The sequence below is a fragment of the Lissotriton vulgaris genome, chromosome 2_1 (genome assembly GCF_964263255.1).
Source record: "Lissotriton vulgaris chromosome 2_1, aLisVul1.2, whole genome shotgun sequence".
In the NCBI taxonomy this organism is placed as follows: domain Eukaryota; kingdom Metazoa; phylum Chordata; class Amphibia; order Caudata; family Salamandridae; genus Lissotriton; species Lissotriton vulgaris.
The window spans coordinates 1,203,181,255-1,203,201,023 of NC_141687.1; the positions used below are offsets into that span (position 1 = coordinate 1,203,181,255).

Here is a 19,769-nt window from a genome sequence, read left to right on the forward strand (position 1 = left end):
GTCTCAGACCATAGCTTGATTACTCTGGGCCTCCGCTGGAGTGGGACCTCTCCAAGGTCTCCTCTGTGGTATTTCCCTTTAGCTCCCACCCGAGATCCAGTGGCCAGAGAGGACCTAAGAGCGGCCATTGCTTACTTTTTTGTACATAATGATCCGCAGGACACAACCCCTCAGAACACCTGGGATGCCTTTAAGGCAGTGATTCGAGGGAAATGTATCCAACTTAATTTGATCCTAAACAAACAAAGGATGAGGGAAAGGGAGGCTCTGGAGAAAGAATTGGAGATTGCGGAGCAAGCACACAAAGCCAACCCAATCCGAGTTCTTCAGAGACAACTCACTGCTCTCAGGGGCAAATTACGATCTATATATTCTAATCGGGCGGAATTCACCCTGCTAAAAATTCGTCAGTCTTCCTTCACACAGGTCAATAAGGTGGGCTTGCACTTAGCACGCCAGCTTAGTATACAAAGGTAAAGGAACTTCATTGGGGGGATTTTAGACCGTCAGGGACACCTCACACACTCCGACACCGCTAAAGCAAACTTATTCAGGGAGTTCTATAGTCAGCTTTATTAGGGCACTACTACGGACACGGCACGGCAACAACAATTTTTAGATAACCTTGCCCTCCCGCAGTTATCAAGGGCGTCGGCTGCAGAGTTAGATTCCCCCATCACACAAGAGGAGGTTAGGGAGGCTAGCTCGAGGCTTAAATTGCATAAAGACCTGGACCTGACGGCCTTACAGCTCATTTTTACAGGTATTTTTCGACAGAGCTCATTCCTCATCTTATAGCTTTATTTCAGGCCATTACCTCCGATGGGCAGGTCTCCAGCTCTATGGCGGAAGCTTTAATTACGGTGATCCCCAAACCTGGTAAGGATCCGCAACACTGCGGCTCCTACAGACCCATCACACTTCTCAATCTGGATGCCAAGCTTTATTCCTCAATTTTAGCAGCGCGTTTAGAGACTCTGATGCCGGAGTTAATCCATCCAGACCAATCAGGCTTTATAAAAGGTAGGCAAACGCATGACAGCATCAGGCGTACAGTCCATCTGATCGAGAAGGCTTTGAGGTTTCGGATACCCACAGTGTTAGTGGGCCTTGACGCGGAAAAGGCCTTTGATCGGGTGGACTGGGCCTTCCTCTTTTTAACCATGCGGAAATTCGGGTTTGGAGACACTTTTCTTAATATGGTGAAGGCCAACTATCACCATTCCACCTCTCGCGTGACAGTAAACGGCTGTTCCTCCTCCCCTTTGCTCTGAGCAGAGGCACCCGTTAGGGGTGTCCCCTCTCAACCCTTTTGTTTGCCCTTGGTATTGAACCCTTGGCGGTCAGGTTTCGGTCCAATGATGAGATCTGGGGCATCCCTTTTGGCGGTATTGTGCATAAAGCCTCCTTGTTCGCCGATGACATCCTCCTTTCGCTTACTGATCCGGCGAAATACTTGCAGGCGGTACAAGGAGAACTACGCAGCTTTGAGCAGGTAGCCTGGTTCAAGATAAATTACACGAAATCCTTTATACTTAATCTTACCCTCCCGCCTGCTGAGGTGCTTCGCTTGAAACACCTGAAGCTTTTCCAATGGGCTAAGCACCCTTTACTCTATCTGGGTGTGCGCCTCACGGCTAGACTGGGAGATCTATATAAAATGAATTGCCCACCTCTGCTGACCCAACTCCAGCAAGACTTTAAACGATGGTCGCCTCTCTACATTTCCTGGCTGGGGCGAATAAATGCAATAAAAATGACGGTATTACCTAAATTCTTATACTTATTTCAGGCACTCCCTATTGAATCGGAGAGTACTATGTTACCGATCCTCTGCACTTTGATCACCAAATTCATCTGGTAAGGGGGGAGGGCGCGCCTGCCTTATCATGTGCTCAGACGTCCCCGTGATAAAGGTGGCTTAGCCCTACCTGACTTCACCTTATATTATCAGGCTGTTCAGTTGCAGGTAGCAACTGAGTGGTCGGCCAAGGAATCCGATAAGCATTTGGCTGCACATGGACCGCGCCGTTGTGAGGCGATATATATGGGATATGCTGTGGAAAGCCAGAAGAGATAGTCCTCCCAATGCCTATCTTAGCACCCCTACTCGCACGACTCTGATCATTTGGGACAAGGTTACAAATAGGGAGGGGTGGACTTCTTTCCCGTCCCCGTACACGCCTATACATTTTAATCCAGATTTCCCCCCGGGCCATTTGACTGCTGGAGGAAGGGGGATTGCCTCAAAAGATCTTATCTGTTCCGCTGTGGGGAGGTCTTGACGTTTGGCGAATGTAGGAAAGAATGTGCGCTTCCGCAGAGTGAACAGTACCACTATCTTCAGCTCAAACACTGGGTCTCGACACCTCCCATTCGAGAGGCGGCTACTAGGGAGCTTACAGAAATGGAGAAGTTTGTGGCCCATAGGGCGGGTTCCATGAAAGGCGCCATTTTGGCTCTCTACGGCATGTTGCTCCACACTACATATTCCCCACGGGCACGTTACATGACTTTTTGGGAGCACGTTTTAGGTAGGGACTTTTCAGACGGGGAATGGGCTCATATATGAGGGGACATCTCCAAGCACAATCAGTTCATGGCTCTCCAAGAAGCCCACTATAAACCCTTATATGATTGGTACCTATACCCTACTAAGCTTCAACGCATTTTTCCAGACGCCTCAGATCTTTGTTGGCGGGGATGTGGGCTACAGGGGGACTTCAGGCATATATGGTGGGATTGCCCTAAGATTCGACCTTTTTGGGACGAGATTTTATCTCATATCAAAGATATATTGGGCTACCCAATTCCGGTTTCCATTGACTTTGCTCTCCTTGGCCTTAGATACCCCACCCTGATCAGGCAAACTAAGACTGATGAAGCGATTATGTTGACGTGTCTGGGGGCAGCCAAACTCACTTTAGCAGCAGCATGGATGAAGACAGAAGCCCCGGCGATATCGTTGTGTCATGCCCGGCTATGGAGGATACTTTCCATGGAGCGCCTGGCGGACATTTTACGGAATGATTACGAAGATTTTGTGCACTGCTGATGACCTTTCTGTCTCAGGGCCTGCCTTCTGCGGTCTGTCCACCGACGGTGCGGGCCATGCACCTCTTCCAACTATAGGTTCTCCCTCTTTGCCTCGTTGCCCCCAGGGGGCTCCTTAGCTATATTTTGGGTTTGCCTGAATCTCAACACGAGTTAATGTGCCAATGTCCAATTTTCCCTCATCTGTATTATTTTCTTACTGTTTTCATTATCATTTAGTCACCACCGGGTGGGGGGGGGGACTTTCTTTTTTTGGGGGAGGGCTGTTATATGTTCTTTGAACTACCATCATTCATTTTGTACAGGGATGTAGCAGGCCTGGGGATTATGTGAAGCTGACCCCACCATAGCTAATTGTATTCCAACCCCCGAAACTGCCCGCCCCCTGGTACCCTTGAGGTCGCTATCCTCTGTGTTATGCCTTGTTTGATGCTTAATAAAAAATGAGTTCATTAAAAAAAAATTAGACCTCATTGCAGTATAATGAAGTGGTAACAGGGAAACGCTAAAGGTGTTTTCAAAAACGCAACACAGCAGGTGACTGAAACAAATAAAGGCACAGTAGCAAGTCCTCTCGAAGCACGATGCTGAGTTTCAGGAGCTCCCAGTACCAAAATCTTTGTGCTTAGTCTGAGTGAACAAAATTAGCTGACCTTGATCGCTTCTCACCATCAGAGCTTGTGGCAAGGGGGGTGATGCCCAGCTCAGCATCAGAGGCAAAAGGGGCTGAAGCCAATTGGGATGAGTCGACATCCAGGAAAGAACAGACAGCAGATATCTGGCGGAATCCCCCAACCAATTTGTGGGGTACAAAGGTGCACCAGAGCAATCCAGCACTAATTTGAAAAGCTGGACATTGGTCTCCTTGATTGCACCAAGCTGCTATAGAGGTGATGATGACCCAAGGATCTTAGGGAGAATTGGTTCCACAACTGGAACTGGATTTGAATTGAGTCTCAAAGCCAGGGTGGAACATGTGAGGCTTCACCCTGGAGCAGAAGTATCAGGGAGACCAAAAGCCGTGGATGCTTTAATTCTTTTTGGACTTGTTTTTCGACTTCATCCCAAACCTATCTGAAGATTGTGAACAGGAACAAACTTTCGACTTGGAGCAGGACCAACCCTGCTCTTGTATTTGGTGTCATAAAGTTTAGATTGCTGTTCCCTAATGTCCTTTGCATGCTTCAGGAAGCATTTGTCACTGGACTTGGAGTTCTGTTTAGTGCCTAGACACCAAAGGCAGACCCTATGCGGATCTGTAACCAACATCTGCTTGCGACACATGTAGCACTGATTAAACACTCGTTTTGGGAGGAGAAACCCCTGCACACTATCAGAAGTTTGAAAACACTTTGGTAAAAAGAACCAAAAATGGTACGAAGGGAGGTCTGATCGTGGCTCGACGGGTGCTTTAGGGGGGTTTCTAAGGAGAAGAATTAAAACCTGGTTTCTGTGCCAAGGACTAGGTTAGTGACATAAAAAATAAAAACGGGACTAGCACATTTAGTCTTATAATGTCAAACTTAAAGGTTCTGTTTTACATTGAATCCTGTGAAGACACCCTCTATCTGGGGCCCAATGGAAAATGTTATGGCAATTATCTTATAATACTACCTTTGCAGATACCGCGCTTTTACATTTGAATTCGGACAATCGGTACTAAACCTTACTTAAATTAGGGTATACCACCTACCTGTTAATCAAGGGTTGCTGCAGGGACTCTAGAACCAGCTCCCAGCTGTCCTGACACTTCTGCACCCCCAGGGCCTCCACCAACAAGTCTATAAGCAAGAAAAGATATTGTGAAAATAACGACAGATTCACAGGAATATTCTGTAATGAAGAAATAAATTAGCTTCCTCGTCTTGGAGAGTAAGCATCAATGGAAACCTTTCCATTGACATGTCCTGCTTACAACGTGCACACTCACAGATGAACAATTACTCCTCAGCACAACAAGTAAACATAATTACATTAACCCGTTAATTACCGCCGCGGTGCGGGCGTTTCCGTGCGCGGGTGTGGCCGCGTCGGCCATTGGCCGACGGCAGCACTGGGGAAGCAGTGCTGCCGTCGGCCAATGGCCGACGGCAGCAAGGAAAGGGTTAAAATGTGAACTGTTTCCTTAACAATGGGAGGCAGTCTGCCTCTTTATCAACTGTCTGAGCAAAGCCAGCACAAAATGCACAAAGAGTGATAAGAACAATTTCAAACCTAAAATTCTCCCCCAAAACCTAGAAACTCTCATAGCAGATTGGTATTGCTTTTGATAAAAGATGTGCCAAAAAGACAAACTTGTATTCACTATTGATACCCGCCTTTGGTAGAACTTGTTCCACTTAGGTGACCCTACTTGTCATTCTAAGATATACTATTGTAGCCACTTCACCTAGAGAGATGCACCTCTGCTCAAGACTAAGGATAATCATCTACAACATTAAGGTGATGATACACACAATGCAGAGGAATCAGAAGCTCTTTGATATCACTTTCACTCAGCTTTAGTCTTGTCTCTAGCGACTTGCCCTCAGCAGTCACTGCCCCTCCTAACTTGAGAGTCTAGGACCGCATGAGCTATGCTTGCTGACTGGCCTATCTGGAACAGTTCCTTGCTTGCCCTAGTGACCACTGACAATGCAGAGTACTCTGGAGCTCATTAGTTGCTCAGCATGTTGGGAAACCTGCAATAAACTGCTGCACCATTAAGCTACTCCAACAGACAACAAAGTGAATTCAGTACACTTGTATTCAATTTCTACTTTCTCATGGCGTAAACTCCCAAGCTAAATCACAATACCAGCACGAAGAAATGGAGTTTGGCCACAACATTAACAGCCTTCATTTCACTCAATACTTCTATCAATACCAGAGCCCGACACCATTGTAAACATTTTCTTTTTCAAGGCTATGCTTCTCAACAGCAGATTAGCAGTAAAGCCAATCAAAACAGAGAAAAAACTAAAAATATGCTGCCCACATCCTTGCTATCCGTCACTGAATCGTTGTCACTTCCCCAACGCAATCATCTCCCATGTAGATACTTCAAACTCCGTAAAACCAAGGGTTGCAGTGAAAGAGTGACATTGATTTTCCATGATACCATCCCATTAGAGAGAGCCAGCCCACATCATAAGCTGATAAAACACTTATCCCTGAAGTGAAATATAATAGACTTCACTGCTACTTGTGCAATAAATACAACAGCATTCACACAAAACCTAAAACGTCTGCCCCTGTAATGATTAAACTACAACTAAATGTCTCAAAAGGGGCCACATTCCTTGGATGTTTGAACATCTGGACCAACCACCTCTCTAAACAATATGCTCGAGAAGGACTGGTGATACAGACAACCTTAGAACTTTACAAATTAAGAAAACCCCACTCATGATGTTGGCTTGACCTGGACAACATATACTCTGAAATGACTAACCTCTACATATCAGGGTATACAAACACTCCCCAACTTTTTCACTCATGGTGAACTCAACACCTAGGCCAGACATACAATATGTAAATCTAGAAACTTGAAAATCAGCAACGATAATATTCTCTTCTCAATCATCAATGACACCCCAAACTCCCTGTCTCACCTCACCATCACTCCCTTCTGCTAGAGTGATACCCATCAAACTCTGCTAGCAATCAATATGAAAAAAAAAACATATTCCTCAGCCTTTACCATGTCTTTTCCTAAGTCTTTCACCAGACACTACATATCAGTGGCTGACAACTCCAGTAAGGTCTTTTCTAGGTTTATCTCTCACCTGCAACCTACAATCTAACCTCTTTCAAGATGGCACTTTTGAAGGACTGTGCATTCCAGCGTCAGTCTTCTTCTGAGACAAGTCAAGCACTATCTAGAACTTCTCTCCATGTTTATCCCATACCTAGTCCTTTTGGAGCAAAGTTGACCACCCTGCATTTTTCTAGGACTTCTACTTGATCCAACAAGGAGCAACTTTTAGGCTCCTCAACGCCCACTGCCTTCGGAATATACTGACAAATTACCAATTGTGCTATCCCCTCAATCCTCTTACTAGATAATCAATGCTATGCACAAAAGGAAATGTCTCAGAGAGCCTAACATACCATTAACCCCCCACTGCTCAAAAAGTCTAGGACTGACTTAGATGGCATGTCCTATTATACGACTGATGTGCCTCCATTAAAAATACTTCAAGTAATGGTAAACTAAAATACTCTTAACCCACTAAGAACAAAACCTCTTCATCAAGCTTCAGAATTCTATCATTGGAAGTGAACAGAGCGATAATTATGAACATGAGAAAACTGCTCAATGCCTTGGACCAAGAACAGGTCTTCACTCTGAACCTCTTAGCCCTTTCAGCCCCATTCGACACCATTGACCACAGAATACATCTGGCTTCATATGTAATAAGTGGCAATACAGTCCATTGGGACACCTCTGTTTCAGCCAAAATGACTCAACAAGTCTAAGTGGTATTTACAGTTGTCTCCTTTTACCATCTTCCACAATGTCAGGCATTGGACCATCCACTAATCAAGGTCAACACAAAGCTTTTAGATGGCATTCTCAGCAACTACAAACTGGGTTACCAAATGCACGGCAACTATATCCACATTCATATAATTACTTCTAGTAAGGTTGCATTAGCAAATCATGAACATTTGCTTCCGCCCAAGAAAAATGCAACAGAATAGGTTCTTCTTCCAAAATTCTGCAAAGATTGAATTTATGCTCCTGTACTTCGGAGACCTAGCTTCATTCCTGCTCCAACACCCTCCTTCCTTGATATCTCTCATAACTTCTTTCCAAAATGCCCAGAATCAGCAGTCACTTTTGAGAATGACCTTTCCTTTATAACTCAGCCAAATGGTGTCTTCCATTCTACATGGAATCCTGTTTGTGCTGCAACTGCCACATTTACAATCTATTGCTGGTGTCCTGTTGGTGAGCAAGCAAAACCAGCAACAAAATAATGTAGCTTGCCTCATAAATCCACCTGCAACTGGCAGACAACAATTTTGTATTGTAAAATTTGAAAACTGCTTGATACTCCTGGCAAGTTTGCGAAGTCACCGATTTGCATCAGTATATGGGTGTCCTTCCAGAGTCTATTCCTCAAAGAGATTTGTATAAGAATGTCTTATGTGGAGAATGTTGTAGAGGTGCGCAAAGGTTCAGATACATGTTCAAAACATGGTCCAATGCAAAACCAAAGCATGTAATATTGTAAAAGGTTTAGGAATTTTCTTTATTACAATGTTGGAAACAGTCATATTGTTATTGTTTTCTGGAATTTTTATTGCTTTCCGGATTTGGAGATTGTTGTCAACTCTCCTGGATTACTAAGTTTAGTGAATGATTGGAGAAGGATGTTCCATCCATTCAGAAATCTGGAACACCTACAGGGTAGGGTGGTGAAGCATTTTGAACGCCAAAGATAGATCAAGTAAGATGGGGGCAGCTTCTTCAGTAGCCTGTGGTTGTTTTGAGGTCATTTCATGCTGCATTCAGTGCCACGTGTAGGTTGGAATTCCTTATGACAGCATGAGAGCAGATTGTGTTCTTCTGCAAATGTTAATACTTGTTTGAATCTAGATGTTTTGCCTAAAAAAGGAACATTAGCTACTGGTCAGTAGTTATTTTGCTCAAAGGGATCCAGTTCACGTTTTTATCTTACGTTTGATGCCTTTCATTTTGCGCTCACTTAGGAAGGTTCACCTTGCAAAAGAATGATTGATTATTGCCCTGGTTGGGATGACCATAGCGTTTGTGAAAAGGATATCCTTGAATATATGAACGGGGCAGGAATCCACATGTAAGCCACATTCAGTAGGTGATTTTTTCCAGTGTTTTAAAGCTCTTGCTGCCTCCCCAAAAAGCAAAGTGTTGAATTTAAAACCTTTTGTTTTTTCGACTAGGACTCGAATGGTGTGGTGCCTGCCACCTATTGACATGGATGGTACCATACATTCAGCCAGGCACCCAAGTTCAGAAATCCAAAACAGATTCACCATCTGCCTAGTGATGATCATTTTAGGATTAGAACTTACATGTACAAGGTATATCCTTTTGTAAATCCCTACTGCCACACCTTTCTCTCAGGGTAGACCTGCTAAAATTCTGGGGAAAGCCTTACGAGCCTACAATCTAATAGGCGTTTAAGCATTCATGTTTATTGGTGTGAGGTCTGTGGCATCAACCCCTGCCCATGCTTTGTATCCCTCATTTAGCTATAACTACAAAGTGGCCTTTTGGTTGAAAAGCCACCATGTAAACACAACAAATGAAATGCAAATATAAGCTTCCATTTAATTCCTAGGTCTCACCCTTGACTCCCCAAAAGGTTCCTCTGGCTCAATCACACATTGCTGAACCAATGCTGCATATTATGTTTCGCACACACTTTGAAACACTCAACCTGTGGGCCTCAAAAATACTTTGACTCTGATCACTACTTGAAGGATTTGCGCTCCCCATTATTTTCCAGAGTAAAAAAACTTTCTGTGATCCCTCCAGCTCTTCAGTAACAAGCGATCTTGTGTTAGATTGATGAACGCTCAAAAGATCTACATGACCTTAGCTCTAGCAAATATGCCTGAAAGACTCTACCAAATCCGCCCAAGTGCACCAGGAAGAGATTTTCAGTGTCTTCCCTAGTGGTATCCACAGCTACTCCTACCAATGGGAACACAGCTCAACACCCCTAGCTTTGCCTCCACAAAGTCCCAAAATATCACCTGTTGATGATAAACACAAAGTATAGCTGTAGGAAAGTCCCCTGTTCGAGGCATGTGTGCTGTAGAAACACAAGCTTTGTACCTAGTGTTTGGTACAGGGAATTACAAGTTGTTTTTGTTTGAAGAAGTATCTTCGAATCACAAGGTTGTGTGATCCTGCACATGGGCATTGACTCCAATGTTAGATTGTGTTTTTTTCCACTAACAGGTTTGGATGTAATCTTTCATACTCCAGTTCGAGACTCTTTTAGGGTCACTTCGGTACGCTAATAAATCCTTCAATCTGAGGTATTGTCTCAATCGCGTAGTTACTCTTGCGTTCCAATAAATAACAATTTGTGCATCAGGTTCTTTGACTCGCTTCCAGGGCACACAGGCCACGCCCGGCTGGGTCTCTTTAACTTCAATAGTTTCTATCAGAGAATGAGCCGCTAAAGGAACGCACTCCGTCCCGTTTCTGTCTGAAGTGCCATTCCAAATACCCTCACACCATCCAACATTCCATTTGCAACTTATGCCTCTTGCCCGATCATCAAGAGGACACATGTGAGGCCTGCAAATCATTTTGATCCAAAAAGACACTTCGGGATCGACATGCCCATCACCAAAAAATGCACCGCAAACAAGCAGACGACTCATCAGACATCTTCGGTTGAGAGGAGGAGGAAGAAGAGGAGGCATCAGCAGCACAAGAGGAATCCTTATCCATTCACAATTCCGATTTAGACATGAAACAAGATTCAGTCAGTCCTGAGTCAGCCCCAAAACATTGCACCGTGAGTACAATTACCCCCAATCCAAAGACCAAAAATTAGGCTCCGGACGAAAAAACTGCTCACTGCAGAAAAGCAATGGCGTGCACTGACATACAGACCTGGAATACCCGCCTTTGGGCTCCGCTCTGAAATTTCAGCCTACAGCAGGGGCCTCCACCTCCTCAAAGTCTGGTTCAGCAGTAACTCACTGAACCTTCAGTTTGGTTCGGAAAGACAAGGGCCATGGTGCTTCTGTTCCAAGACCCTTTTGAGTCAGCAAGGCACCATGGGTATTCACAAAATGTCTAGAGTAGTGGCAGCACATCTGCACAGGCAAAACATCCATGTGTTTCCCTTTTTGGATCATTGGCTAATAAAAGCAAACAGCTCCCGCTTTTACAAACAGCATACAGAACAGACAGTCGCCCTACTTCATCAACTAAGGTTTACTGTCAATCTACAAAAATCGCACCTACAACCATCTCCAATACAACCGTATTTAGGAGCCATACTCAAAGCTCACTTGGGATTAATATACCCGAATACAGAGGGTATACAAAACATTGTAGCACTAATCCAACACCTTCAAATTGGGACCCAAGTGTCTTGACTGTTTTTTTTGGCTCTATTTCGGAGTGATGAAGACTTTAAACTTGCTCACACCTATAGGCTGTATTCTTACCTTGTGTTGGCCCTTTTAAGCCCTTTCTTCCAGACCTAGAAGAGGATAGCTGCTTTATATGATGATAGATCCCTTATTCTTGACTCTAATCCATGTATTGCCTATTGGCTTTGCCTTTCATTATCCTGCCTATAGTAGAGGGTGGATCCTGTGGTCCTGACTTTATATTACACATTGGTATGGTTTGTGTAGGTACTCTGACAGAGCTAAGGGTTATTTCATCCTTCTCAGGCCTACAAGGCCCAGAACTAGAGAGACTCCATTTTGCTTTCTATTCCTGCAGAGCTGAGATGCTTGCAGAGTAAAGGTAATGTTTATAGTTAAGCCTGTTGTCTGCTAGGGGAAAACCAGCCAGGACTGGTTCTTATCGGAAGAATGTGTTTGTCTCTTGGGCCCAGACGTAACATGCAGATGGCCACTGCGGTTGCGCAGAGAGCTCTGGAGCTAGCACAGGAATTCGGTGGGAGGCAGCCCTCTGTTGAAAATTTCCATGAGGGGAGAGGAATCCATATCAGCGAAGTGCAGAAGAGGAGGAGTGGTCAGTTTGGTTCTTGAAGAGTGGAGAGTAGGATGTTTGCTGGAGCTGCAGAGTACAGTGCAGTTCTATTGGTTTTCTGGAATGGAGAAAGAAGGCAGATGATTGCTGAAGCTGGAGAGAGCAGTCATCAAAGTTGGAACTATCAGCTGGGACTGCCAGTTTGTCAGAATGCATTAAAGCAGATGGAGGAGTTGAGGCTGTCAGCTGAAGCAGTTGAGCCAGAGGCGTGAAGCTGTGGTGACGGAGGGAGAGACAGAGAGCCCTGATCCCACCAGATACAGAGAGAAAAATATTCCTTCTAATAGGTGAGGTAGTCTAAACTAGTCCGCTTTACACTTACACCTTAATCTTGTCTTTATTCCCTAGGCTATTGTATGTCTAATCCTTTTCTTTCAGCGGTGTGTTACAGTTCTTGTTAGTTATAGAGACCCCGCAGATTTGTGTATGTGTATTCTATTGTTATTGTAATAAAGATACCCCAGTTCTTAGTGAACTAGTGTGCATGTGTTGTTCTTATGATAGAGAGCGTTTAAATCAGGTAATAACTCTTGCATATAGTGTGTGTCTATTGTTCTTAAAGCACAGGTAACCTTTCCTTCTAGTCAGGTGTTACAGCCAGAACAGATGCTGCCCCTGATCCGGTAAGTAGCCACTGAATAATTAGGGAGAGAGAGGAGCCCTTGAGCTAGGGAATTATTGACACTAAGTGATTCGGCCATCCCATAATATTATTGTAGTAGCGAACCCTTTGTGAATAGTGAGAGAGACTTCCCAACATAGAGAGGGAGAGAGCTGAAGGTATTCATAGGAAAGTGGTCGTCGTTGGTAAGCGGCGTTAATGAGAGCATCAGGCGGAAGCCTGATGTGTAGATCCGCCGGATTGTGGATCGGGTTGTAAGTAAGCGAGCATCAGGTGGGAGACTGGTGCCTAGGTCCGCCGGATTGTGGACCGGATTGGAAGGAAGAGAGCACTAGGGCTGCAGCCTAGTGTGTAGACACGCCGGATTGCGTGTCGGGTGAGCACTGAGGGTGATCAGTGTGTATGGCAAGCCGGATTGCGTGTTGAGTGAGCACTGAGGGTGATCAGTGTGTAATGGTAAATAATCAGAACTGCCCCAGGGTAGATTAGTCTGGACCCATGTGGTTGCGAGACTATGAGGTATGAGTGTGGTGTAGGGCATGGATGTCCTTAGTAATCAGTGAGTATTCCTAGTAATCCCTATAGATTTAGTGGTGTTTCCGATGATATGAGCTTGTATATTGCGAGTTCCCCATCCTCAGGTAGGTACCCAGGTGCCTGGATAGATGGGTCCTGAGGAGGGAGGTGGTTACGTTCCGGCTGGGTTGGAGGTGCTCCAAGGAGCTGATCCCATCTGGTTCGAGAACCCAGTCGTTACACCAAGTCAAAGTGAAAATACTCATGCGACTTTTGGGCATGATGGCATCCTGCATCTCCATAGTCCACCATTTCAGGTTACATATGAGTCAGCCAACAGAGAATGTTCACAAGAAACTCATTTGAACAATAGATGGATAGAATAAGGTAAGTTCACAGGGACATATGGGTTGCTCTTGTTCTTTGTTTAAAATTTTACATATGAGACCACTGCAAGAATGCCTCTCACGTCAATGGACAGTCACTGGGTCAACTACAAGATCTAGTGTTGGTAGAAAGCCGCACATATCACTCTCTGCAGTGGTGGAATCCACAAAACCTGTCCAAGGAGCGGCCATTTCTCGACCCAGTTCCCAGAGCCATTCTCACAGCAGATGCTTCCCTGATAGGTTGGGGAGCTCACCAACAAGATCTTACAATTCAGGGTGTATGGGACTCAAAACACAGAGGTCTCCATACCAACTACCTAGAGCTTCAAGCTGTTCACCTAGAACTGAAGTGTTCCTACCTCATTACTACACAAAGGTGTCCTGATCCGAACAGACAAGGTGACAACAATGTACTATCTATAAAAACAGGGTTGGGGGGGGGAAGGACACTCTCTCTCTACAATTATCACGCTTAGCCCAAAAGATATGGTGCTTAGCAATACATCACAACATTCATCTCCTGGCAGATCATGTACCAGGGACAAGCAATCAAGTTGCAGACCTTCTCAGCAGGACACAGCAACAAGTTCACGAATGGGAACTTCACCCGAACGTTCTCCTACCATGCTTTCAAAAATGGGGGTTTCTACAAACACTCCTGTTTGCAACCCCAGAAAACACAAAATGCCCAAACTTTGCATCCAGGTTCCCCCACACTCCCTATCCAAGGGCAATGCTCCATGGACAAATTGGTCAGGGATTTGCCTATGCTTATATAGCTCTCCCACTACTTCTGTTAGTGGTCCGAAAGCTCAGGCTGATCTTCCTCACCCTAGTGCTCACAGCTCCAATATGGGCTCAACAACAGTGGTTTCCCACACTGCTGGAACCCTCCCTAGTCCCACACAAGAAGCTTCCCCTCAAACCGAACATTCTCACACAGAACCATGGCGAACTAAGACATCCCAATCCCAAGGAAATGAACCTTGCAGTATGGCTCCTGATGTCATAGAATGTGGGTACTTAAACTTACCACAACAATGCATGGTTAGCCTCAAACACGCTTGTAAGCCTAGCACTACACAATGCTATGTTGCAATTTGGAAACAATGTGTTCTATACTGCCAGCATCAAAGTATTAACCCAAGAGATGCACAAATACAAGAATCCTTTCTTATTTGTTGCATCTTCAAACCACAGGTCTAGCCAACACTTCAATACGATTACACCTAGCTGCCATTGCAGCCTACTTGCAGAACAGACAACATTTATCTTTGTTCATGTTATTTAAGCGTTTATGGAAGGACTTAAACAAATCATTCTCTCTAGACTTCCACCTGAACCAGCATGGAATCTAAATGTTGTGTTAACAAAGCTCATGGGGCCTTCATCTGAGATGCTACATTCTTGCCAAATCAAATATTTTTCATGGAAAGTCACCTTTTTAATCTCTATCACTTCACAATGTCTCAGTGAGCTCCAGGCATAACCGTATAGAGATAAAGTATTGCTCAGAAAAAACTCAAGGTTCCTCCTAAAATAGTCTCACTTTTTCTCATTAATCAATCAATAGAGTTACCTGTCTTCTTCCCATAACCTGAACTTTGCAGAAAGGGATCTACATACTTTAGATGTTAAAAGAGCTTTAATGTATTATATCAACAGAACAAAAACGTTTAGAAAGACTAAGCAATTATTCATTGCTTTTTCATCTCATATTTGAAATGCTATTTCTAAAACTGGGGCCACAAACTGGACAGCAAACCTTGCTATGCTAAAGCTAAAATACAGTTACCTGTTCCCCCTTAAGCTCACTCAACTCTTAAAATAGGGGCTTCTATGGCATTTTTAGGGAACGTTCCTATTGCTGACATTTGCAAAGCGGCAACATGGTCCACACCGCACACATTCAGAAAACATTGCTGTGGATGTATTAGCACGTCAACAATCCAATGTTGGCCAAGCAGTACTGTGGACTCTCTTTCAAACTACTGCAGCCCCCGTAGGCTAGCCACCGCTTAGGGATAGGGACTGCTTTACAGTTGATGCAAAGCATGTGTATCTACAGCATACATGCCGCGAACAGATTATGTTACTTACCCTGTCAGCATCTGTTCTTGGCAGGTAGTGCTCCAGATTCACATGTGCCGTCCCTCTTCCCTAGAAGCCTGTGCAGGTCACAGTTTATGTATTTTAATTCACACCAATTGCATGGACATCACATTAAGGATACTTGCAACAACTCCATTCTCACCCACCTGCGGCAAAACAATCTAACAATGGAGTCGATGCCCATGCGCAGTATCACTAATAGGAGGAGTCGCACAACCTTGTGACTCGAAGAAACTTCTTTGAACTAAAACAACTTGTAATCATCCAAGTCCAACACTAGATGACAGATGTATGGAAAGCATGTGAATCTATAGCACTACATGCAAAGAGCAAATTATTACAGGGTAACATAATCCTTTTGTAGTCACCCACCCTCACTTTTTGCTCCAATGCTGATTGTTATGACTATGAAAGTGCAACAGAGCCCACTGCCCAGGTCCCAGTGTCAGCGCTCTCTCCTTAAAACTGATATGTGTGAATTGGTAAACCTAAATGGCAAGGACTTTAATCCCCTTATAAGTCCCTAGTATATGGTACCAGTGGTACCTAGGGCATGGGTGTTAAAGGGGTCACGGGGGCCTGACACACTGCTTTGGCCACCCTGAGTGACAAAAGTCAACTACTGGCAGCAGACCTGCTATTGCAGACTGCAGGAGCAGTCCAAACTGCTCGTACTCGACTTTTCTCTCACCATGTGTGGCAAGGTCAAAGCACTATCTTTTATAATCGTTAATCACTGCTCAGGAAGGCCTCCTCGCCCCAGGAGGCAGGGTGATTATATTAAGGGGTCGAGAACATATAAGTGCAAACTTATATGAGCTTATAATGGCCCTTTACCATTAAAGGTCACTGTCAGTGATAGACGGTCCATAGGATAACATGGGCTGTCACCTGGGCAAACCTGAGGTTCCAATCTGCATTATGGTACTGCCTAAATAAGTCATGCTTGTATTACACAAAGTACCTCCTCACCCCTTGCATGAATCTAGTGCCAGAGGAACTTTGGCATGCACTGAGGTGGCTACTTAGAAGTTGCCTCCCTGACTGCCCCAACTTCGATGTCCTCTGGCTACCAGTTGGAACTTGCTGCTGCCAAGACAGGATTCTGACCCTCTACCAGGAGGCATGAACTCTACCAGGAGTCAGAAACAATGGCCTGGATGGGAAGGATGTCACATCCCCCTCCCTGATAGGCTGGCTAATAAAGTGGCACATCAAAGCAGTGAGCTGCAAAAGCTGCACTGCCTGTGCTATGAAACCAGGCTGACTCCCAAAGGAATAAACAACGATCCCCCTGCCCCCAGGCACATTTGCATCTGGACAAGTGGGAAACTTAGGTAGTCAGGAGGTGTAAACCCCCAGTAGATTATCCACACCTCAGAGTGTACTACATGGCTGTACAGCTGAGGAAGACTTCTGCCATTTTCAAAAGTGGTAGAATAGAAGATTCTGGGTCGAAAAGATGATCTATATCCCCGGATGTGGTCAATTCAGGGGGGAATCATCCGCTGGGGCTAGTATCCCATTGGCCACTTGCACCAGCAACCCTAACGCCCCTATATCGAGGATTTAAGGACTACCACTGTTCTGCATCAAAGAGGACAAAGAAGAGACCAGAGTCTGTGGCAACAGGACTTGCACAAACCAAAAGAGGGAGACTCTGCACCTGTGGCAACACTCTTGGAACTGCACAATTAATGCTCGTCCTTGGCTAAAGGTAAGTTCCCCAGACAGAGGGACCTCTTTGACGGCCAGAAGCAACTTCATACTCCCATGGACTAGTGACACTAGTCCACTACAAACTGGAGGTAAAACAGTGCTCCGGATCCGCAGAATCACTAGCCATCGGGCCCTCTGAGGGATCGCCCAAATCCAGATGGTCCACTGCATTGTGGAAACTTTAGTCCTACCCTCCTCGAAGTTTCAGGCAGCTACTGTACTTCAGAGGACCTCCAGATATTGAAGTAAGCATCTGATGTGTTTCCCGCTGCCAAGGCTTGTGGATGCCAGGCCAGCAAGTGACCCCTTCACTGAACACTGCTTCAAGAGCCGGGAAACCCTTTTGGGTAGCTGTTGTGCCTAGATATAAATTTAAATAACATATCATTACATAACAAGAGGGAGCTCCTGCCAACTTTTGTCTGACGTCAGCAGCGGCCCCTTTGTAATCTAATTAGTCTGCCCTGTTCCCATGATGCACTGGGCCAGGGACAGACTGATTTGCATATAGCCAGGTTCTGAGCTGGGATGGGGCAGTGAGATAAATAATGGTGATGGATCAAGCCCTGATCCTTGGACTGGGTAAGAGTGGTCTGTTTAACTCAGACACTCTGTTCATCACCACCCCCTTTTCTAAATCGTTTTTGGCCACTATAGGTGTGGCAGGGTATACTCAGACATGAGTCCCTTTCTCACTGCTCCATCAGGATTCAAGCAAGCCGGGCCGAAGAAGGCTGAAATGCCAGAAACCGGTCCCCGGTAGCTTGTCTCCTTTCTGGTGAAGAATTGGCTTGGTAGTTTAGTCTGCCCTGTTCCCATGATGCACTGGGCCAGGGACAGACTGATTTGCATATAGCCAGGTTCTGAGCTGGGATGGGGCAGTGAGATAAATAACGGTGATGGATCAAGCCCTGATCCTTGGACTGGGTAAGAGTGGTCTGTTTAACTCAGACACTCTGTTCATCACCACCCCCTTTTCTAAATCGTTTTTGGCCACTATAGGTGTGGCAGGGTATACTCAGACATGAGTCCCTTTCTCACTGCTCCATCAGGATTCAAGCAAGCCGGGCCGAAGAAGGCTGAAATGCCAGAAACCGGTCCCCGGTAGCTTGTCTCCTTTCTGGTGAAGAATTGGCTTGGTAGTTTAGTCTGCCCTGTTCCCATGATGCACTGGGCCAGGGACAGACTGATTTGCATATAGCCAGGTTCTGAGCTGGGATGGGGCAGTGAGATAAATAACGGTGATGGATCAAGCCCTGATCCTTGGACTGGGTAAGAGTGGTCTGTTTAACTCAGACACTCTGTTCATCACCACCCCCTTTTCTAAATCGTTTTTGGCCACTATAGGTGTGGCAGGGTATACTCAGACATGAGTCCCTTTCTCACTGCTCCATCAGGATTCAAGCAAGCCGGGCCGAAGAAGGCTGAAATGCCAGAAACCGGTCCCCGGTAGCTTGTCTCCTTTCTGGTGAAGAATTGGCTTGGTAGTTTAGTCTGCCCTGTTCCCATGATGCACTGGGCCAGGGACAGACTGATTTGCATATAGCCAGGTTCTGAGCTGGGATGGGGCAGTGAGATAAATAACGGTGATGGATCAAGCCCTGATCCTTGGACTGGGTAAGAGTGGTCTGTTTAACTCAGACACTCTGTTCATCACCACCCCCTTTTCTAAATCGTTTTTGGCCACTATAGGTGTGGCAGGGTATACTCAGACATGAGTCCCTTTCTCACTGCTCCATCAGGATTCAAGCAAGCTGGGCCGAAGAAGGCTGAAATGCCAGAAACCGGTCCCCGGTAGCTTGTCTCCTTTCTGGTGAAGAATTGGCTTGGTAGTTTAGTCTGCCCTGTTCCCATGATGCACTGGGCCAGGGACAGACTGATTTGCATATAGCCAGGTTCTGAGCTGGGATGGGGCAGTGAGATAAATAACGGTGATGGATCAAGCCCTGATCCTTGGACTGGGTAAGAGTGGTCTGTTTAACTCAGACACTCTGTTCATCACCACCCCCTTTTCTAAAACACTCTTGGAACTGCACAATTAATGCTCGTCCTTGGCTAAAGGTAAGTTCCCCAGACAGAGGGACCTCTTTGACGGCCAGAAGCAACTTCATACTCCCATGGACTAGTGACACTAGTCCACTACAAACTGGAGGTAAAACAGTGCTCCGGATCCGCAGAATCACTAGCCATCGGGCCCTCTGAGGGATCGCCCAAATCCAGATGGTCCACTGCATTGTGGAAACTTTAGTCCTACCCTCCTCGAAGTTTCAGGCAGCTACTGTACTTCAGAGGACCTCCAGATATTGAAGTAAGCATCTGATGTGTTTCCCGCTGCCAAGGCTTGTGGATGCCAGGCCAGCAAGTGACCCCTTCACTGAACACTGCTTCAAGAGCCGGGAAACCCTTTTGGGTAGCTGTTGTGCCTAGATATAAATTTAAATAACATATCATTACATAACAAGAGGGAGCTCCTGCCAACTTTTGTCTGACGTCAGCAGCGGCCCCTTTGTAATATTTTGCACTGTGTTCCCCAGCAGCACTGTGTAACTGTAAAAGCAGCTTCCCTGTGGTTCCGATCAGCACCAGGAACAGCCAGGACAACTCTGCACCCGGGCTTCATGGGCAGGTAAAATTG

The 19,769-nt window shown here is 45.5% G+C and overlaps 1 protein-coding gene across 1 annotated transcript in view; it reads right to left on the reverse strand.

Moving 5' to 3' along the window:
* SNX19 (sorting nexin 19) overlaps window positions 1–19,769 on the reverse strand; it is a 238,927-nt gene that overhangs the window by 22,237 nt on the left and 196,921 nt on the right. Inside the window, exon 10 of the mRNA XM_086956928.1 lies at window positions 4,748–4,835. Within this exon, the coding sequence (XP_086813054.1) occupies window positions 4,748–4,835 (88 nt within the window). The remainder of the gene's footprint in view (window positions 1–4,747; window positions 4,836–19,769) is intronic.